The sequence below is a fragment of the Rhodnius prolixus genome, unplaced genomic scaffold (assembly GCF_049639745.1).
Source record: "Rhodnius prolixus isolate KJV_2025 unplaced genomic scaffold, Rpr scaffold_3, whole genome shotgun sequence".
Lineage (NCBI taxonomy): Eukaryota > Metazoa > Arthropoda > Insecta > Hemiptera > Reduviidae > Rhodnius > Rhodnius prolixus.
In genome coordinates this window covers 55,008,803-55,032,128 of record NW_027411603.1, presented here as the reverse complement: position 1 = coordinate 55,032,128, position 23,326 = coordinate 55,008,803, and the positions used below count along the sequence as shown (strand labels likewise).

Sequence of the window (23,326 nt, the reverse complement as noted above, 5' to 3'; positions counted from 1 at the left end):
ATTAAATTACAATAGAGAAATGAATAATTGTTGAATAATCTACTTGTTATTAACTGTGTGTTATTTGTTCTCACGAATATTTCGGTTAGACGAATTCAAGTCTGAAATATTGTTTTAAATCCTCCGTGATTCAAATTTAAACAGTAGCCGACTCTAACTTTGTCTTTTTCTACTTTAACATGCATGTATAAGATGTGACAACTTCAGAATAAAGGGCATATTAAAGATAAATCAGAAGAATAATAATTATTTGGCATAGAGTTAAAATAAAGTACCTATTTAAAAACGAAGATATAATATACATTTTATCATAATTATAACCAAATAATATTATGAACGAACAGGCCAGCATAAGGGTCTGTGACATCTAATAAATTCTAAAAAATGTGAAGGAAAAGTTAATGCAGCAAAATTACTTAAATTATATCAACTAAGCTTGAATGAAATGTTGGATACTTGCTGATTTGTGTACCTTTTGGCGTTTAATCAACCCTTATACTTAACTTTTTAAACTGTAAGTTTTTGTTAAGGAGATTTGGTTCTATAAGAGATGTAGATTAGCATTTTTGAGGTCTCGACGCTGTGTATCATTAGGAGAGTAGTTTGCCCCACGCAGGTCAGGCCTTCTCTAAAATTATTCTTACTAATATTTGTACAACCCACAGTTCGATTTTGCTTAAATTTCGCACGAAGAAGCGGTTAAAGCTTCCCTTGCTTTATAGTGCCAACATCCTCTTACAACTAAGAGAAAGTTTTGCTATCTTTCAAATTATCGACGTACCAAATGATTTTAATGAATAAATTGTCTTTTAATTTTAAATTTTAGATACGATTTGTGTGGTTTCAATGGTATATTTAAAACTTAGGAGGGGAGTTTACCCTACGAAAATAATGCTCCCTTGAAAACGGTTATTAATAATAACTCTGTATATCTTCGCCCGTCTTTGATCAAATTAGGCAAGAAGAAAAATTTAGAATGCGTGACATTTTGCTCTTACACCTTCTAGGGGGAAGTATTTGCAACTATGCCGTATTCGCAGTTTACATTCTCTTTGCCCCTTTGCGAAGAAGAAATTCTTTCTGCAAATTGATTGTTCCGATTGACCTACTACATACTCGTAATATGTATTTCATATTATGTCGAAAGGAACCAGTGGACCAAGCGAACGAGGGGATTAAAAAACGACCGTTCAGTACATCTAGTTCACCACTTCTTTCGTTCACTTTACGGACCCGTTCATTTGGACCCGTTGGTACACGAACTACACACCTCTACCTGCCACTTTAAAACCTACCTAATCTTTAATATACCATGGTGGTATTGCAAAATTATATTGTTTGCTTCAATCATTAGAATTGGGAATAAAGGTTTACTTTTCGTCAAGTGCGTTATATTCTAGTCCTTTTCCTTAAATGTCTATTTAAACAACAGGTCATATTGTTTTAGCATGGTTCTTTAAATGAAATTATAACGAGTCGAAATGAATGATTATTATAAGAAGGTTACAGGAAAATTTGAGGTAACGAAAACTGTACGATTTGTTGTTTGTTAAATAATTAGTTCTCATATAACTTTTATACGGTGATATACTTTTCTTTTACAGTTGGCTTTATTATTATTACTTTACGGATTTTCACTTAGTCATGGTGCTAACATTCTGGCCATGTTTCCTTTACCACTGTTTAGCCATACAAATGGTATTATGCCAGTAATACGAGAACTCGCAATAAGAGGACACAATGTTACTTTGTATAGTCCATATACTGAAGCCTCTACGATAGGTAATTTAACTGAAGTAAAGGTCAATTGTGATATTGGTGATATCCTCGGTAAGTATAAATCATTTCAAATGTACTTCTTTACAAGTACTCAATTAACAGCCTAAATTTCATTATACGTTGGCAATGAATTACTAGTACAAGTATTTTATTTCTTATCTTTTTAAATTTTGCTCAAATAATTAAGCAAGTTTAAGTATAATTGTTGAAAGATTTTTACTCATTATTAAACAGCAAATCGTACAGTTTTCCTCATCCTCAAATTTTCCTATCATCTAAAAATTATCTGCTGTAACCGAATGAAGACTGAAATTTTGTTTTAACTTAGTCAAATTATCACAGTAATACACCAACTCTTCCTTTTCTTCTGTTTTCATTTGCAAGTGTGTGATGATTATTCAGAAGATAAATAAAGTTAAATCTGAAAAATAATTTGGAAAAGATTTCAAATAAAGTACCTAATTGTAACTATTCCAAAAGGTGTTATACACATTCTATCATTACATAACAAACGATACATTCTGAACGAAAAAGACCTGCTTGTTTGCCACATCTAATAAATGTTAAAAATATGAAAATTTCAAGCAATCAGATAACTTAAAACATATCAATTGTGAGAATATTTCCAAAAGTACATTTCACTTCTTTTTAATATCTTCTGTAAACATTATTCAAAGACGTACTTACAAAAACAAATTTAAATAAAACACAATACTTTTTTCACGCCTTTCTATTTGCCTGAAATTACTTGAATGAAATTATGTTAATGAAATATTGGGTATTTGCGGATTTGCCTGTCTATTGTCCTTTCATTATACTTCACTTTTTTACCTGTAACTTTTTTAACTGCTTTTTGTTCAAGAGTAGGAGTAAATGCAGGATAGAACGTCGAACTTATGTGGAGAATTCCTATCGTTTTCATCCTGACAAATTTTATGTAAATCGGGCTTCCATTTATACTTATTATTAATAATAATCTCATTGGGGCTCACCTAAGTGGGACTAACTTCATTCCAATATCTCCTTAACAAAAACTTACAGTTTAAAATGTTAAGTATAAGGGTTGATTAAACGCCAAAAGGTACACAAATCAGCAAGTACCCAACATTTCATTCAAGCTTAGTTGATATAATTTAAGTAATTTTGCTGCATTAACTTTTCCTTCACATTTTTTAGAATTTATTAGATGTCACAGACCCTTATGCTGGCCAGTTCGTTCATAATATTATTTGGTTATAATTATGATAAAATGTATATTATATCTTCGTTTTTAAATAGGTACTTTATTTTAACTCTATTCCAAATTATTCTTCTGATTTATCTTTAATATGCCCTTTATTCTGAAGTTGTCACATCTTATACATGCATGTTAAAGTAGAAAAAGACAAAGTTAGAGTCGGCTACTGTTTAAATTTGAATCACGGAGGATTTAAAACAATATTTCAGACTTGAATTCGTCTTACCGAAATATTCGTGAGCACAAATAACACACAGTTAATAACAAGTAGATTATTCAACAACAATTATTCATTTCTCAATTGTAATTTAATTTTACTTACAGTAAAATACTGGAATAATTAGCTGTCCTAAAAGTATGCAATACTTATTTATTTTATTATTACATAACATATATATAACATTGTGAGAAGAACAGCTACATTGAGAGTGTGATTGAAGAAAACTATATTATTTTCTATAATGCCAGATAATTATTACCTATTATTATAAACGTTTGACTACTACATAAAGTAACAATTACTTTAATCAAAGAATGAACTTAAACAGACGATTTTATTAAAAATAAAATAATCGAAATCATTGATGTATGTTGGTGTAAGCATTTTTTTAAAAAAGTTTTTAAATTTTGTAGCCTCGTAATTTTTTTTATTTTTTATAACGTTTTCTTTTTAACCTGTAATTAATAGTTTGATTATTATAGATTAATAGATATTACAGTCAATCTACAGTGCTACTTGAACAAATTTCTTGTAGATGAAAATGGCCAGCATAAGGGTCTGTGACATCTAATAAATTCTAAAAAATGTGAAGGAAAAGTTAATGCAGCAAAATTACTTAAATTATATCAACTAAGCTTGAATGAAATGTTGGGTACTTGCTGATTTGTGTACCTTTTGGCGTTTAATCAACCCTTATACTTAACATTTTAAACTGTAAGTTTTTGTTAAGGAGATTTTTGTACCTTTTGGATAGATTTTCCTTTTTGTCTATTTTGCAAAGTTACATATCTGCTTTACAGATTTTTTTAAAATTTGGAATAAGCAATTCTATTATTATAACCTGATAAGGTGTTAAGTTGGAACCATAACTACCATTGGAGAGATCTTTTTAAAGAATGATTATAGTTGCCATCCTCAATAACAATTTTTTTGAGAAAACGTTTTTGAATAAAATAGGAAGGTATTTGTACGTAAAAAGCAAATTTAAACTGCGATTTCAGACCTTCCTTTTAAGAGGAGTAAGAAAAATAAACGGGCGATTACAGTACTTCTCCCTAAAAGGCAAAGAGGCAAAGATTTTGAATCGAACGACAATTCATTAATGTAAATAGGTTCACCCATTGATAATTTTAACGATTTCAGTACTTCCTCTTAGTAGGTGTAAGAGCATGATGGCACTTCACAGCCATGTAGAGGAGCTTTAATCACTTCTTCGTGCTAAATTTTATCAAAATCGGACAAAGCGTTATAGAAATATTGGTAATAATAGTTTTAGAAACGGCCTTACTTGGGTGGGGCAAACTCCCCTCCATATGAGGCATAGCGACGAGACTTTTAAAGTGCAAATCTGTACAAAATTTCGATTCGAATGACACTTCATTCATGAAAATCAGTTCACTTGTCGATAATTTGAAACGATTGCTATACTTCCCCTTAACTAGCGTAAGAGCAGATCGCCGCTTTAATGTTACGTAGGGGAGCCCTAACTCTATCATCCTACCAAATTTTATCAAAATCGGGCTAAGATTTACAGAGTAATTAGTAATAATAATTTTGAAGGGGGCCTTACATAAAGGGGGCTAACTCCTCTCTAATTCGGTGTACAGCGTCGAGACCCCCAAAAGGCACATCTACATAAAATTCCGAATCGAATGTCACCTCATTCATGAAAATCGGTTCTCGCGTTTAGGCGCTACGTAGTTTACAAAAAAGGTAACAACAACAACAACAACAACAACAACAACAACAACAAGAAGAAGAAGAAGAAGAAGAACAACAACAATTTCTGAAAATGCCGTTTTTGCTCATTTTCGGCAACTTTTTTCTCGAAATCTATTAGGTCTGGGGGGTTGCAAAAAAATTACAGTTATAAAGGAGGGTTTGCCCTATATTTTAAAGAAAATTTGGGAATTTTATCTTTTATAGAAAAAGAGAAAAAAATTGTCAAAGTTGGGTGTTTTTAAACGTTACGCTTTTTCGTGCACTTTTTGACGATCAATCCTTATACAACTGTCCTACCGGACAGTTTTAATGTGTTCTGCTTTAACCCTCAAAAGGCGCATCTACACTAAAATTCAAAAATAGCCCCACGCCTTCAGTTATTAAAAAAAAAAAACAATTTCTGAAATATTCCTTTCCGCCCGTTGTAGAAAAGATTTACTCTCTTAAACGAGGACATGCTCTTCATTTGAAAAAATGTTTGCGAATTTTATCTTCCGGTGGAAGAGAGGAAAAAAAGGGTCAAAGTCGGACATTTTCCAACGCTTTTTTGTGCTTTTTTTGACGATCGGCCCTTACACAACTCTAGATTTAACCAGACAGATTTAATTCCAATTGTCATTTTTGTTTGCAAAATTAATAGTAATCTAAACTTGCACTAAATTTTCATATTTTCACAGATGAAGCAGTGAACGGAATGCTCATTTCTTCTAACAAATACAAGCATTACTGGATACGTTGGAATTTCGGTATACATACTGTAGACAGATGTCTTCAAAACCAAGCAGTGCAAGACTTAATCCACGATAAATATTCAAAATTTGATTTAATTATCACGGAAAGCTTATATCTACAGGAACCATTTGCCGCATTCGGCTATAAATTCAATGCTCCAGTCATTACCTATTTACCAGTTGCATTGACCCCGTGGGCTTCTTATGTTACCGGCAACATCAGTCCATTTTCCTACGTTCCATGCTTGGATCTCGAAGCATCCGATCATATGGATCTTTTTCAAAGATTAGAAAATACCTTACTCAATTTAATTGAATTAGCAGGAGCTTTGTACTACTATTTACCGAAGCAGGTAAATTTTCCTTCTCTTTCTAAACTTTTGAATCTTTTTAAATCTTTAATTATTGATTGATTGTTTTTTTCTCAATTTTTATAGAAAAATTAAAACTTGTTTTTATCTCTTTTATAGGACGCTATTATGAGAAAACATTTCAATTTCCTGCAGTTTACACTTGCAGAACGTTTAGCAGAACCGGGTTTTCAACTTAACCAACTGCCTTGTTTGCTAGATCTATTGAGAAGGTCACCGTTAACACTAACTAATTCACATTATTCAGTTAGCTATCAAAGACCATATCACAGTAATGTCGTGGAAATTGGTGGAGTTAGTATGAATATGGCGAAACAATTACCTCAAGTAAGTTTTTCTTCCCACTTTCCGGAAGCAAGTATAGTAGACTTGTATGATGCATGCTGGTTTCCCGAACAGCCTCACCACAACTTTGAAAGCTCCAACGGGCGTAGGTGGCAACGGAACTCCCTAGAAAGCCAGCTTCCGAATTTTCCCCACAGCTCAAAACTTATTCACATCTGGTGTCAACTCTCACCTTTTTTTTTTCTTTCAATTATCACGATTCAAATGTTCTGTTACACACTAGTGATCAGAAATTAGATTACGTGCAATTAAAGCACTTACTTTATTCTTATATTAAACATATAAACATGAACTGTAATGAAAATCCTATATTTTCCAAACAAATGTGTATAAATAATAATAATAATAATAATGTGTATATTTTCCATTTACGATAAACATACATTGAAGAAAAAATACAATATATAACACAAATGCATGGACTTGGTCCATCAGCAGAGAAGCACGTAACTAAAATTCCAACTTGATACAAAACAAAAAATGAAACAAAACAAAAATACATGAATTTAAAAGAAGAAACTAATAATTAAATTGTTCTATCATAAAGTTCCTGTGTCTACCTGCGCATATACAGAACATATTAAGCTGTGTCCAATCCTTACCATTCAAATACTCAAGAAATTTGGGTTCACTTAACTGTTTTGTCCCAAAACATCTAATTCTGAACTCCCCTAAAACAGGACAAACAGCAATGTAGTGGTAGACATCCTCCACTTGACCCAGATTACACAAACTGTATAAATGCCCTCGCTCACTTCTCCCAATTCTAAAATTCAGCCCTAAGAGCTGTCCTCTAACCTTAAATACATTTTTCATTAAAATAAAATTATTATCATCTGCAATATAAGGATTTTGTAAACTCAATGACAAATCCTTATATATATATGTTTATACTATGATAAACAGAACGATTTGCTTTGGACAGTAAACTGCATTTAAATTCATGTTTAATTTTATCTAATAAATTAACTATATTAGGTGAATTACTAAAATTTACCTCAAAATCATATTTTTTACATAAATTTATAAAATTCTCGTGCCAAAACAGTTTTTTATTATTGATTTCTTGAGCAAGCAACTTGGTTAACCTGGAATTATCTAATGATAATACTTTATGAATATACTTGTTATGCAAGGATAAAGTAAAGATATATAACGGACTTGCCCCTGTTTCCAAATATATTATACAGTCCGGCGAATTTCGTGGATGACAGAATATTTTTTTAATGAAAAAGGTGAATACTCTTTCTATAGAAACAAACCGCCTAAAAACCCCAAACTTGCGCAGCATAACAATCACAATACCGAGACAAATTATTTATCATTCTTTGAAGTGTGAAGGGGTGATCAGCCATTATAACAATCTCCTTAACAAAAACTTACAGTTTAAAAAGTTAAGTATAAGGGTTGATTAAACGCCAAAAGGTACACAAATCAGCAAGTACCCAACATTTCATTCAAGCTTAGTTGATATAATTTAAGTAACTTTGCTGCATTAACTTATCCTTCACATTTTTTAGAATTTATTAGATGTCACAGACCCTTATGCTGGCCAGTTCTTTCATAATATTATTTGGTTATAATTATGATAAAATGTATATTATATCTTCGTTTTTAAATAGGTACTTTATTTTAACTCTATTCCAAATTATTCTTCTGATTTATCTTTCTGAAGTTGTCACATCTTATACATGCATGTTAAAGTAGAAAAAGACAAAGTTAGAGTCGGCTACTGTTTAAATTTGAATCACGGAGGATTTAAAACAATATTTCAGACTTGAATTCGTCTTACCGAAATATTCGTGAGCACAAATAACACACAGTTAATAACAAGTAGATTATTCAACAACAATTATTCATTTCTCAATTGTAATTTAATTTTACTTACAGTAAAATACTGGAATAATTAGCTGTCCTAAAAGTATGCAATACTTATTTATTTTATATTACATAACATATATATAACATTGTGAGAAGAACAGCTACATTGAGAGTGTGATTGAAGAAAACTATATTATTTGCGATAAAGCCAGATAATTATTACCTATTATTATAAACGTTTGACTGCTACATAAAATAACAATTACTTTAATCGAAGAATGAACTTAAACCGACGATTTTTGAAAATCATTGATGTATGTTGGTGTAAGCATTTTTTTAAAAAAGTTTTTAAATTTTGTAGCCTCGTAATTTTTTTTATTTTTTATAACGTTTTCTTTTTAACCTGTAATTAATAGTTTGATTATTATAGATTAATAGATATTAAAGTCAATCTACAGTGCTAGTTGATCAAATATTTTGTAGATGAAAATGGCCAGCATAAGGGTCTGTGACATCTAATAAATTCTAAAAAATGTGAAGGAAAAGTTAATGCAGCAAAATTACTTAAATTATATCAACTAAGCTTGAATGAAATGTTGGGTACTTGCTGATTTGTGTACCTTTTGGCGTTTAATCAACCCTTATACTTAACTTTTTAAACTGTAAGTTTTTGTTAAGGAGATTTTTGTACCTTTTGGATAGATTTTCATTTTTGTCTATTTTGCTAAGTTTCATATCTACTTTACTGTTTTTTTTAAATTTGGAATAAGCAATTCTATCATTATAACCTGATAAGGTGTTAAGTAGGAACCGTAACTACCACTGGAGAGATCTTTTTAAAGAATGATTATAGTTGCGGTCCCCAAACCATCCTCAATAACAATTTTTTTGAGAAAGCCTTTTTATATAAAATAGGAAGGTATTTGTACGTAAAAAGCAAATTTAAACTGCGATTTCAGACCTTCCTTTTAAGAGGAGTAAGAAAAATAAACGGGCGATTACAGTACTTCTCCCTAAAAGGCAAAGAGGCAAAGATTTTGAATCGAACGACAATTCATTAATGTAAATAGGTACACCCATTGATAATTTTAACGATTGCAGTACTTCCTCTTAGTAGGTGTAAGAGCATGATGGCACTTCACAGCCATGTAGAGGAGCTTTAATCACTTCTTCGTGCTAAATTTTATCAAAATCGGACAAAGCGTTATAGAAATATTGGTAATAATAGTTTTAGAAACGGCCTTACTTAGGTGGGGCAAACTCCCCTCCATATGAGGCATAGCGACGAGACTTTTAAAGTGCAAATCTGTACAAAATTTCGATTCGAATGACACTTCATTCATGAAAATCAGTTCACTTGTCGATAATTTGAAACGATTGCTATACTTCCCCTTAACTAGTGTAAGAGCAGATCGCCGCTTTAATGTTACGTAGGGGAGCCCTAACTCTATCATCCTACCAAATTTTATCAAAATCGGGCTAAGATTTACAGAGTAATTAGTAATAATAATTTTAAAGGGGGCCTTACATAAAGGGGGCTGACTCCTCTCCCATTCGGTGTACAGCGTCGAGACCCCCAAAAGGCAATCTACATAAAATTCCGAATCGAATGTCACCTCATTCATGAAAATCGGTTCTCGCGTTTAGGCGCTACGTAGTTTACAAAAAAGGTAACAACAACAACAACAAGAAGAAGAAGAACAACAATTTCTGAAAAAGCCGTTTTTGCTCATTTTCGGCAACTTTTTTCTCGAAATCTATTAGGTCTGGGGGGTTGCAAAAAAATTACAGTTATAAAGGAGGGTTTGCCCTATATTTTAAAGAAAATTTGGGAATTTTATCTTTTATAGAAAAAAATTGTCAACGTTGGGTGTTTTTTAACGTTATGCTTTTTCGGGCACTTTTTGACGATCAACCCTTATACAACTGTCCTACCGGACAGTTTTAATATCATCGGCGTATAATAAACATCTAATATTTATACCCGCAATACGAATGCCACCTTCCTGGGCCTCATGTATATAATTTATATATAACGAGAAAAACAGTGGTGATAACAAACATCTCTGTTTCTCGTAAGGCCCACCGAAGTCCACTCACAGACCTCTGTCTGTTTATACAAACCTTGTACCGCATTTATGAATTTAGTAGACACCCCCATTGTAGAAATTTATAAAAGATATTTCTACTTGAAGAGTCAATAGCCGACTTAAAATCAATAAAACAACAATATAATTTTTCTCCTTTATTTCTAGTTTTCAATTTAATAATGTTAAGAAGATTGAAAATGTTGTCCACAGTGGAATATCCTTTTCTAAACCCAGCTTGGTGTTCCAACAAAAAAATTTTACTGTTACAAGGTTTTCAGTTATCCATGCTTCTAACCTCTGCAAAAGCAAATTTTCATAAACTCAATCAAAATGCTCTTATTTCGCCCAATAGGCAATATTCTATCAATCATCAAATCACTTACACCTATGTATTGCTCTATTTAAAAAATCCTGCACTGCCGTAATTTTATTTTCTGTAACACTGATATCCTCCAAACCACCTATTTTTAAGTTTTTAGATTTGGACTTCCTCAATAGAAATTCAAGATTTCTTTTAATCTCCTTATTTTCCTCTTTCAAATGCACAATTTCCGCTTTCAAATTTATTATCACTTATAATTATTTCTAATTTTTCTTCTATCGCTTTAAAGTCATTCTTAAATGTTGCCAATTTTGAATCAAGCTTTTCACTTATTCTTTTTAACAACTTATCGTCTACAACATCCAGTGAGCGCGGCATTTTTTACTATCTATTTCTTCTGGAGAGCTATTACTTCTTCTTCTTTTACTAAAACGTTTAACGCTTGTTTTACTTTCACTTACACTTTTTATCGCTCCAACACTCATAACCAGTAATCAAAACATATAATCAGCATTGAACTAATTATATAAAAATCTATATTCTTCTATTCTTAAATTTACCATTAAATACTATCATTTATATTTTAAATTATTAAACGGTTTTTAATTTACTTTTTTGAGGTAAATTGAGACTTTATTGTATTAACTTTGCTATTATATTGACAATTTGATTGTTATCTTAAGAACAAAGTTAAAAATAGCGCCTTTTAAAAACAACCACAGTAAAAGAAGAGCTGTAGGCAAAATGAGCCTCAGCGACGAAGAAAGTGAATCAGACGATAGTTTTACTACCAAAACATCAATGACCACCGCCAAGGCGATCTCCAAAGAGGCCAAAAGAATTAGCGCGGCTGGGTGCTCACCGCCCAAAAAGAAGACGAAAAAGAAGAAGTAGCTTACAGCTACTGTAAAAGTAACCAAATCGACAACAAAAAGTGAACCGAATTCAATGAGCACTGCAATGCTAACCGTGGTAAGTGTCACCTCTTTACCGGCCACCGCAATATCTGCCCCTCCGGGCATTATCTCCGAAAACAAATTCGAAAACCTAAAAGACGACGACACTATGGAAACGAATACCACGGAAAAGCCACAAAAAGAATACAAACCTCCTCCAATTTACATAAAAAACCTACAGAATTATATGGAATTCTGTAGAGAAATCACACTTTTAGTTGGAGCCAGCAACTACACATGCAAAACGAACCTCTCAGGAACCATTTTGACAGCGCTAACCGTAGAATCCTACAGAAGCATGGTTCATTATCTGAAAGATAAGAAATATACATACCACACCTACCAGTTAAAACAGGACAAACCCTTCAGAGTGGTGATTCGTAACCTTCACCACAGTGTCCCAGCTGAAGATATTAAACAAGAAATTGAAGCGCAAGGACATAAGGTGAGAAATGTCTCATTAGTTTACCACCCAATAACAAAGTACCCGCTGCCTCTGTTCTTTGTGGACTTTGCGATCTCTCATCTGACCATAGTCCTGTCTTACTTACTCTAGACGTGCGACCTATAGCCATTCCACGTAGACCCACTCTGATTAACGGACCAATCGACTGGGCCCTCTTCCGTTCCAACTTAGAAGAAAAACTTGACTTGCATACTTCACTGAAGACACCACAACAACTGGACGACAAAGTAAACGACTTCTCAGTTGCAATACAGCAGAGCATTTGGAATTCCACAATCTACATACAACCTTCTACAACTACTCTACCAACTCACAATCTACCACTTCACATCCGCACGCTAATCACAGCCAAAAGACGAGCTAGAAACCAATGGCAAAATCAAAGGTACCCATCAAACAAACGAACTTTGAACAGACTAACCAGACAACTAAAACTAGAGTTACAGAAATATTACAATGACAGGTACGCCGACTTCACTGAACAACTAACAACTGAAAATAAATCTCTATGGACCGTTACTAGAAGAATATTGAAGTATAAGCAAATATCATCTCCACTTCGTCAGGATAATGGCTCTTGGACCAAGTCCGATGAAGAGAAAGCCAACTTATTTGCAACCTACCTTACAAATATATTCTCGCCACATACCGACATATTAGACCAGCGACATGCCACAGACGTTAACAACAGATTGGACGTCCCTCTTCAACTCAGCCTACCACCAAAACCCTTTACACCTGCAGACGTAATGAACGAAATTCGCCGAATACCTAAAAAATCACCTGACTACGATCTCATAACCTCAACCATCTTAAACGAACTTCCAAGAAAAGCCATACTATTCCTCACACTGCTTTACAACTCTGTCCTCAGAACGACGCACTTTCCCACTCTGTGGAAATTCTCAATCATCAAAATGATACCAAAACCGACGAAACCCATCACTAGTATTCTATCGACTTCCTACCGACCAATTTGCTTACTACCTCTTCTTTCCAAAATCCTCGAAAAGCTACTTCTTAAAAGACTTTATCCTTTGGTGTGAGAACAAAATATGATTCCGGATCATCAATTCGGATTTCGGAGACATCACTCAACTTCTCATCAGGTGCTTCGCGTTGTAGACACTATTGCTACCTCCCTCGAGCGAAAGCAGTATTGCCCGAGTGTTTTCCTTGTCGTCGCTCAGGCGTTCGACAGGGTGTGGCACGAGGGACTACTGTTTAAGCTGAGGGAGATTCTACCTCATCCTCAAATCTTACCTAAAAGATCGGTATTTCAGAGTCAACTGTGGAGCAGTAGACTCTGATATCCGTCTAGCTCGAGCTGGTGTTCCTCAGGGCAGTGTCCTAGGTCCTATTCTTTACTCCTTGTATACAGCGACATACCTTAACATCCAAATACTATCCTCTCCACCTTTGCTGACGATACTGCTATCTTATCTCCACATTCCGATCCTCTTATCGCTACACGAACTCTACAAACACACATCAACCACTTACAGGACTGGCTTTTCAAATGGAGAATCAAAACCAACTTTTCGAAGTCAAAGTTTATAGTATTTACTCTCAGACGGAAAATCCTACCTCCTGTCATCTTGAACCAAACTCCTATACCAACTGTGGACAAAGTACGCTACCTTGGACTGAACCTAGACAAACGGTTGACATGGAATCCCCATACTAGACTGAAAAGACAAGAAACTAACCAGCGCTACAAACTTCTCGCTAGACTACTTGACAAACGATCGAAACTTAACCTAGACAACAAGACTCTTATATCTAATGTTACTGCGACCCATTTGGTCATACGGCATCGAAGTATGGGGATCGACTAAGCGTTCCAACTCACTACGTCTCCAGACATTACAGTCAAAAATACTTCGAAAACTTCTTAATGCTCCGTTCTATGTATCTAATCTCACCATCCACAATGATCTCAAAATCCCTTTCATTACAGATCTTGCTAACACTCGTTTCTTCAAATTTCATTCCTCTACAGCTAGCACATCCTAACCCTCTCATAGAACACCTATCTTCCTCCACATTACCAGGTAATCCTCTAAGGAGATTGAAGAGAAGATGGCCTCGTGATCTTCTCTCATCGTGAGAGCAGTGTAGCTGAGCACGTTACTGGAGTGACACCACTGGGTGCCTTCTCCAATCATGATTTCCTGTTATTTCTTTTCTCTTTCACCATATTTGCATGTTGCAACAACTGTTGCAGTGGTAAGTTACAATAAAAGATTAAAAAAAAAAAATTATTAAACGGTTTTAATTCAATTTCATGATACAAATCTAAACGTAAAACTATAAAGCAATAATAAACATGTAAATGTTCCTGTGTGCAAATATAATATATCTCTATATTTGCAGAAATTAAATAGTAATCATACATATCTTTGAATAAAGTTTTTCTCCATGGTTTCTTACAGCAGTAATGAACAAACTCTATACTTATTCTCAGATCACTAATCCTGTTAAGTTGTACAGATAATTTGTAAGCCTGCCGTAAATTTCACTTCTGCTTAATATCTTATGTAGCAGGTGAAGAAAATTTAATTTTTAAAAATATGTAAAAACATTTACATACTAACAAACTTAAATTCATTAAATTCTTTTTTAGAGAATTGATATACTACATTCCTTGCTGTGCCATCAGAAGCTGCTTTCAAATGATTAATCGCCCAAAACATCCTTAAAATATTTCCTCTTTAAAACAGTTTTTTTAAAAACATATTCCTTTACAGCATTCGGCTCACCAATTTTCATGTAAATTTTGCGGAGAAAAAATAATTAAAGAAATTAAATAAATCAATCAAAAAGCAGAAATCTATGGTGTAAAATCGCATTTTCTTATTAACACAATTCTTCAAATTTGTGGAATCCTAGTAATCTGTAATCGTCCTTTAGTATTTTAGTCACGTGCATGTTTCAGACTAGACTAGACCAATTAAAAGGGGAAACAATGACGCGCTTACCGACCTTGCGCATTTACACATGGTTAACTTACGATTAAGAAGCAACCCGAAAAATTAACCCAAATGGGCATATACTACTTAAACAACTAAAATATTTTTTTACTGGATGAATAACTTGACGGAATAAAAGACAGAAATTTTAGAATGCCTACTATTTACTACTTGCATGGGTAACAGCACGGCTGTTAAAGGGGTCGGTAGGTTTTTTAGTAAAACTTCTACAGCTGAAGAAAGTTATTAATTATAATGAATTTATTAAATTATAACAATGGAGAGTCATGTGAGTTTGAATGTTTCACATCACATTTTATTTTATTCTTTCTTCAACAGAATTTGAAAACTTTTATGGACAATGCAACTAATGGAGTAATATATGTCAGTTTTGGATCATTTTGTCCGACAGTTAATTTGGATAGAAACATAAGAGACGCACTGATCACAGCTTTGAGCAATGTAAAGCAACAAGTATTATTGAAATGGGAAAACGATACATTTACGGAAAAGCCGGAAAATATAAAAGTATCTTCATGGTTTCCACAACCAAGTATATTAGGTATGGTTTATTTTTTTTAAATTCTATTACAGGTTGTCCAAGATATGATAAAAAGATCACAGATATAGGTAAGGACGTGGTATTCCATTTGTCTGCTACAAAACATTGAATATAAACTACTGTCCGAATCATCACTTTTCAAGAGAGCGGCAAATTTCAAAATTTTTCTCTCCTTTTTGGCGCAATTTCTCATAAGATAATAGTGTCCCACCCACTTTAATCGTCCACTATTCCTTTGTATCAAAATGTATTCTCTATACCTCTGTGTTTCGCGTATGCCAAATGCCTTCTTATTTATTCCGCCAGATATTCTTTCAGTTATTTCAGCCCATTATAGCTGGCAGCGATCAAACATTAACACACAAAGATTTTAAAATTTTTCCGAACAAACAATCGGACATAGTTGATTCATCGGTTTAGTTGATAGCTATCATCTCCTTCGCTTGGAGTCGGCAATTTAATTTCTTTGTTTGAGAATTTGTTTCATTTGGTTGGGGAAAAGCTTTTTTTAAACATCTTTTGTGCTAGAATACTTTCTTCTATTTCCAGATAACTGCCTGGTCGCAGTGAAGAACCTTTCACATACTTTTTCTTAAATTTTCACCTTCCATATCTCATTTTTTAATTAGATGGGCATTTAAGTTTGAAAACTTTTTACATACTCAAGGTCTTCCTATTGACTTTAGCTAGTGGCCTCTTTTCCAGACGCCTGATACCATAGATTTGGAATTATCGACGTTCGCTTTTAATTACTTCTATGCCACCTCCTCCATGTCAACATCAATATGGAATTGCAGGTTCTTTTCAAAATATACTGCAATTACAGTCATCTTGATAATATATCAACCAGGCTCTATTCTTTGGAACTGCCTAACTAACCCATTGTGTATTTTGTGCTTTTCCTCATACCTTTTCACAGTTCTTAAAATATCCCTATATCATTACAATTAAAACAAAGGGACTCAAAATGAAATTTTTCTTGTATGCTTTCACTTGTAAAATCTCTTCATTTTTCGTTTGTATATTATTATTTATTTGCCTAAGACCGTGGTCTATACAAAGAGGTTTGTACATTATTATTATATCTGAAATCAGACAAAGATACAAATAAATAAGAACAACACAAAAAAATGAAGTACAAAATAACGAAAATAAAGAATTAGTTCCATATGAAAGGCATTATAATTAACCTAGTATTTTCAAATGGGAAAAGATTCTTAACTAAAATAGACAGGTAGGTTCAAAATATGATCTCTAAAGCAATTTTCTTCCTTTATATATATATATATATATATATATATATATATACATATACAGGGTGACCAGAGTTATATGCTCCACCCACTTTTTTTTTTGAAATCGGTTAGATTTTCAAAAGTTATAGTAATTTAAAATATGTAAAAAAATTTCAGTTAATTGTCAAAATTACGTTATTTTTTTTAAAGAAGCTGTTCAAACTGGACACCATCAACAGATAGGCAAGCCAAAACTCTGGACTCCCACGCTTTGCTTGTAGCAGCACTTATGGTGGCGAAGGCAAGCTAGAGTTATTCGACGTTTCAGATCTTGTACTGAAGCCACGGGATTAAGGTTACTGTACGCTTTATTTTTTAGATATCCCCATAAAAAATAGTCCATTAGGGATAAGTCCAGAGATCGAGGTGGCCATTGGATAGGTCAATGAGTCCCTAAGCACTTTTCATGAAAATTTCTGTCCAGGTAACCTCGAACAACTCTCGCATTATGTGCCGGGCAACTATCTTGTTGAAAATACATATCTAGCCGATGGTGAAGAGGAACATCTTCAAGCAGAACTGGCAAAAAGTCTCTTAAAAAAAGTTAGATACCTTGCACCAGTTAAGTTTTTTCTGTAGAAGTATGGGCCGATTAGTTGATTTCCTAAAACTCCACACCAAACGTTTGTAGAAAAAACAACCTGTACGCCGAATAACTCTAGACTGCCTAGATCTTGACTTCGCCACCATAAGTGCTGCTACAAGCAAAGCGTGGGAGTCCAGAGTTTTGGCTTGCCTATCCGTTGATTGTGCCCGGTTTGATCAGATTCTTTAAAAAAAATAACATAATTTTGACAATAAACTGAAATTTGTTTTTCTTATTTTAAATAACCATAACTTTTGAAAAACCTAACCGATTTCAAATTTTTTGTTTTTGTTTTTTTAGGAGCTCAAATACAAAAAAAAATATAACGTTCCATTTGAAAAAACAAAGTTGTATCTCGAGATACAGGGGTTTAAAAAAATGGGTCAATCACTGAAAATAAACTAGACTAAAAATGATTAAATATGTGTTTTTTATTTTTTCGAAATTTCCCGCCGTTTAAAAAAAAAGTGGATGGAGCATATAACTCTGGTCACCCATAAATATATATATATATATATATATATATATATATCTCCTTAACAAAAACTTACAGTTTAAAAAGTTAAGTATAAGGGTTGATTAAACGCCAAAAGGTACACAAATCAGCAAGTACCCAACATTTCATTCAAGCTTAGTTGATATAATTTAAGTAATTTTGCTGCATTAACTTTTCCTTCACATTTTTTAGAATTTATTAGATGTCACAGACCCTTATGCTGGCCAGTTCGTTCATAATATTATTTGGTTATAATTATGATAAAATGTATATTATATCTTCGTTTTTAAATAGGTACTTTATTTTAACTCTATTCCAAATAATTATTATTCTTCTGATTTATCTTTAATATGCCCTTTATTCTGAAGTTGTCACATCTTATACATGCATGTTAAAGTAGAAAAAGACAAAGTTAGAGTCGGCTACTGTTTAAATTTGAATCACGGAGGATTTAAAACAATATTTCAGACTTGAATTCGTCTAACCGAAATATTCGTGAGCACAAATAACACACAGTTAATAACAAGTAGATTATTCAACAATTATTCATTTCTCAATTGTAATTTAATTTTACTTACAGTAAAATACTGGAATAATTATCTGTCCTAAAAGTATGCAATACTTATTTATTTTATATTACATAACATATTATAACATTGTGAGAAGAACAGCTACATTGAGAGTGTGATTGAAGAAAACTATATTATTTTCTATAAAGCCAGATAATTATTACCTATTATTATAAACGTTTGACTACTACATAAAGTAACAATTACTTTAATCGAAGAATGAACTTAAACAGACGATTTTTATTAAAAATAAAATAATGGAAATCATTGATGTATGTTGGTGTAAGCATTTTTTTAAAAAAGTTTTTAAATTTTGTAGCCTCGTAATTTTTTTTATTTTTTATAACGTTTTCTTTTTAACCTGTAATTAATAGTTTGATTATTATAGATTAATAGATATTACAGTCAATCTACAGTGCTACTTCAACAAATTTTTTGTAGATGAAAATGGCCAGCATAAGGTTCTGTGACATCTAATAAATTCTAAAAAATGTGAAGGAAAAGTTAATGCAGCAAAATTACTTAAATTATATCAACTAAGCTTGAATGAAATGTTGGGTACTTGCTGATTTGTGTACCTTTTGGCGTTTAATCAACCCTTATACTTAACTTTTTAAACTGTAAGTTTTTGTTAAGGAGATTTTTGTACCTTTTGGATAGATTTTCATTTTTGTCTATTTTGCTAAGTTACATATCTGCTTTACTGTTTTTTTTAAATTTGGAATAAGCAATTCTAACATTATAACCTGATAAGGTGTTAAGTAGGAACCGTAACTACCACTGGAGAGATCTTTTTAAAGAATGATTATAGTTGCGGTCCCCAAACCATCCTCAATAACAATTTTTTTGAGAAAGCCTTTTTATATAAAATAGGAAGGTATTTGTACGTAAAAAGCAAATTTAAACTGCGATTTCAGACCTTCCTTTTAAGAGGAGTAAGAAAAATAAACGGGCGATTACAGTACTTCTCCCTAAAAGGCAAAGAGGCAAAGATTTTGAATCGAACGACAATTCATTAATGTAAATAGGTTCACCCAATGATAATTTTAACGATTTCAGTACTTCCTCTTAGTAGGTGTAAGAGCATGATGGCACTTCACAGCCATGTAGAGGAGCTTTAATCACTTCTTCGTGCTAAATTTTATCAAAATCGGACAAAGCGTTATAGAAATATTGGTAATAATAGTTTTAGAAACGGCCTTACTTGGGTGGGGCAAACTCCCCTCCATATGAGGCGTAGCGACGAGACTTTTAAAGTGCAAATCTGTACAAAATTTCGATTCGAATGACACTTCATTCATGAAAATCAGTTCACTTGTCGATAATTTGAAACGATTGCTATACTTCCCCTTAACTAGTGTAAGAGCAGATCGCCGCTTTAATGTTACGTAGGGGAGCCCTAACTCTATCATCCTACCAAATTTTATCAAAATCGGGCTATGATTTACAGAGTAATTAGTAATAATAATTTTGAAGGGGGCCTTACATTAAGGGGGCTAACTCCTCTCTAATTCGGTGTACAGCGTCGAGACCCCCAAAAGGCACATCTACATAAAATTCCGAATTGAATGTCACCTCATTCATGAAAATCGGTTCTCGCGTTTAGGCGCTACGTAGTTTACAAAAAAGGTAACAACAACAACAAGAAGAAGAAGAAGAAGAACAACAACAATTTCTGAAAATGCCGTTTTTGCTCATTTTCGGCAACTTTTTTCTCAAAATCTATTAGGTCTGGGGGGTTGCAAAAAAATTACAGTTATAAAGGAGGGTTTGCCCTATATTTTAAAGAAAATTTGGGAATTTTATCTTTTATAGAAAAAGAGAAAAAAATTGTCAAAGTTGGGTGTTTTTTAACGTTACGCTTTTTCGTGCACTTTTTGACGATCAATCCTTATACAACTGTCCTACCGGACAGTTTTAAGTCCTACCGGACAGTTTTAATATATATATATATATATATATGTGTGTGTGTGTGTGTGTGAATATTAACAGATATGCTCCTTGTTAATCTAAAATTAACAGATTTGAGCACAAATCTACATCTAGATTAAATAGCTTAAGAATACCTTCAACATTCCAAAAACACATTCAAAGATGTGAAACATTTTGTAGTTTGAGTGGGACGATTTAGTCATGTAATTTTTCGTTTTTATAACAGACATAATTCCTGCATCAGTAATATAGACTGGATGAAAAATTACAGACTTTTACTAACTTCTTGTTATTTAAAACTTGACAAATTTCTTTCCTAAATTGCAGCACTTAACTTACACTTTTAATGAATACTTAACAGGTCATTTATTTGTTGATTTTAAAAGTTTTACATACAATCAAACAATATTTTCCAGCTCATCCAAATTGTGTTCTTTTCATAACGCACGGCGGCCTACAAAGCTTGACAGAAGCTGTTTTCTACGGCGTCCCACTTGTTGGTATACCGCTGAAAGGTGACCAAGAATATAATGTCAAAGCTGCTGTGAGTTATGGGATGGCGGAGAAAATTAATAAATTGAATATGACCAGTGATGCTATCTTAGGAACTATTAACACTGTATTGGGGTCTATTTGGTATGTAATTTATTAATTCGGTATTTTCAACCATTTAGCACAACTTGTTTAAACTGCGTTTGGATTTTTTATAGGTATAAAGAAAACGCCAGAAAACGTTCAAAAATATTGCACGACCGACCGTTGAACGTATTGGATAATGCTATCTTTTGGATAGAGTATGTAATCAGACATAACGGAGCCAAACATCTACGGCCGGCTACAATCGATCTTACTTGGTACCAGTACTTCCTCGTCGATGTACTGTTAATTATCTTTCTGCCAACCATCATTTTACTTCTTATTATTTACTATCTATTTAGGTTTTTTTTTGAAAACAAAAAAGTTAGAAGACAAATTAAAAAGAAGAAAGAATAACTGTGGCAAATTTATCAACATTTTATAATAGTTGTGTACAAAGTTGTAGTATGAGACCCAACATTAAAAAGAGTAATGAAAATAAACGTAGAAAGGTAAATTGAAATGAAAGTGTCATAGCATTTGGTCTCTTTATTGCAAGGAAATGAGTGATTTGACTAGATGAGCAGCAGCCATAAATGAGGTAAAAGTAATTTTCATGTAAGTTCTTAGTTATTCTTCAATCATAGTTCCGATAATTTCTTACTGCCACCGGGCAGAACTCTGTGAAATTCTATTCAGTGAAATACTACTTCTAACTACACAGTTGACATAATTTCATATTGTAGTATTAGCAGACAGGATACTACAATTTACAGATTTCCTAACCTAGTTTCATACCATATCCCTAGAATTTAAACTTTTAAGTCACGAAATTTTCCTAAGTTTGTTCAAAAATCAATGGAATTCTGTTCAATCTAATACTATTTTTCTTTTTAATGCATAATTAATATTATTAATATCTACAATTAATATTTTGAACTAAGATTAGGTAATAAAAATAAATGGAAGTTTTATCGTAGTGCGTGAAACTATTAGTTGCCGGTCAGGGTTGGCAACGGAATAGTCTTCCACCACTCCTGAATTCAATCTGAGAGCCACTGAGACTTGGAGCGATTGGGCCTGAGCAGTGATCGCTTTTCTAGCACACATGTGAATGTGATAAAAAGAAAATGCCCTTTGTGTATTGTAAATAGATTTTTATTTTAAATCACATTTATTATTCTTATTGAATCATTTATCTCTTGCTACACATTTGTGATAAAAAAAAAAATCTTGTGTCAATCTACATTTTCTTTTTCTTTTTTAGCGCATCATCTGCCGCGGTCGTAAGCGCAGCCTGCAGTTATAAGTATTATTTAATGTTACAAATCCATAGAATTATTATTAAACTAAGGGATATATTATGATCGAAATTTGATTAAGTTAGTTTAAGTCAAGTCAGAGAGAAAGGTAGCAGAAAGGAAAGGTAAGAAGAGATCGAGTGAAAAGAGATCAGAGAAGGAATTGAGAGGAGCAGGAGAAAAAGGTAGAGATAGAGGAGGCAATGAGAGGAGTGATAGAGGGAAAGTGAAAGAAGTAGAAATGGAGTGGAAAAAAGAAAAGAAATTTTCAGCAGAACACACTAAATATGTTTTGTCTTTACTGCAAGTGTTTTAAATGGGACTCGTGGGAAACGGAATGTACCCTGTAGTATGGCGGGAGTGCCATATTATTATGTATATCCTCACACATATTCTTGTGTGAGTTATAGGCTCTCCAGTAATCTTGTTTGTACTGAACGTGCAAGTTTTTTTTCCCCAATTCCATTTCAAGATGGCCTCTTTAGGCCCCAAATGTTACATCGGAAGTTCTCATTTGAAATTTAAGCGGTTTCAAAGAATGTTCAACAACTGGGCACATTGGAATAATTTGAAAGACTACAGCCTACCAAAAATATATTACATGCAATACTACCAAAGCTACCAAATTTTTAATAATTCAAATTTTTAAATTTAGTTACAGTAATTTTCGGATTCTATCTCACTGGTTTGGTCATCTCAAAAAGTATTTATGTGTAATCAGTTAACAACCCTTCAATAATCCCCTTAAAAAAACAGTTTAAAAAGTTAAGTACAAGGAAGGTTCAAAAATCAGCAAGTACCTATCATTTCATTAATAATATAATAATAGTGTTAATTGATATCATTTGAGTAATTTTACTGCATTAAATTTTTTTTTGAATTTGTTAGATGTCACAGACCCCTTGTAGATTTTCATCTACAAAATATTTGTTCAAGAAGTACACCATTAAACCTATATTGACTAATAATATATAATA

The 23,326-nt window shown here is 32.8% G+C and overlaps 1 protein-coding gene across 5 annotated transcripts; it reads left to right on the top strand.

Moving 5' to 3' along the window:
- Positions 1-1,225: 1,225 nt before the first annotated feature.
- LOC141453654 (UDP-glycosyltransferase UGT5-like) lies at positions 1,226-22,221 on the top strand. Of its 5 annotated transcripts, none has more exons than XM_074127133.1 (8): positions 1,226-1,368; positions 1,448-1,520; positions 1,605-1,830; positions 5,636-6,042; positions 6,160-6,387; positions 15,372-15,594; positions 20,889-21,108; positions 21,183-22,221. In XM_074127133.1, exons 2-8 carry the CDS (start codon positions 1,482-1,484, stop codon positions 21,463-21,465), a joined length of 1,626 nt encoding a protein of 541 aa, XP_073983234.1. In that variant the 5' UTR covers positions 1,226-1,368; positions 1,448-1,481; the 3' UTR covers positions 21,466-22,221. The 5 variants fall into 5 exon arrangements, 4 of the variants coding, with proteins under 4 accessions (XP_073983234.1, XP_073983236.1, XP_073983235.1 ...); XR_012458109.1 differs by having other exon boundaries at positions 1,283-1,520; positions 21,183-21,649; positions 22,029-22,221; XM_074127134.1 differs by having other exon boundaries at positions 1,283-1,520; positions 21,183-21,326; positions 21,411-22,221.
- The last annotated feature ends 1,105 nt before the right edge of the window (positions 22,222-23,326 follow it).

Coding starts and splice junctions, on each gene's coding strand:
- LOC141453654 (XM_074127133.1), top strand. CDS start 1,482: ATGAATGATTATTATAAGAAGGTTACAGGAAAATTTGAG. Junction 1,831..5,635: donor TGATATTGGTGATATCCTCG/GTAAGTATAAAT, acceptor ATATTTTCACAG/ATGAAGCAGTGAACGGAATG. Junction 6,043..6,159: donor ACTACTATTTACCGAAGCAG/GTAAATTTTCCT, acceptor TCTCTTTTATAG/GACGCTATTATGAGAAAACA.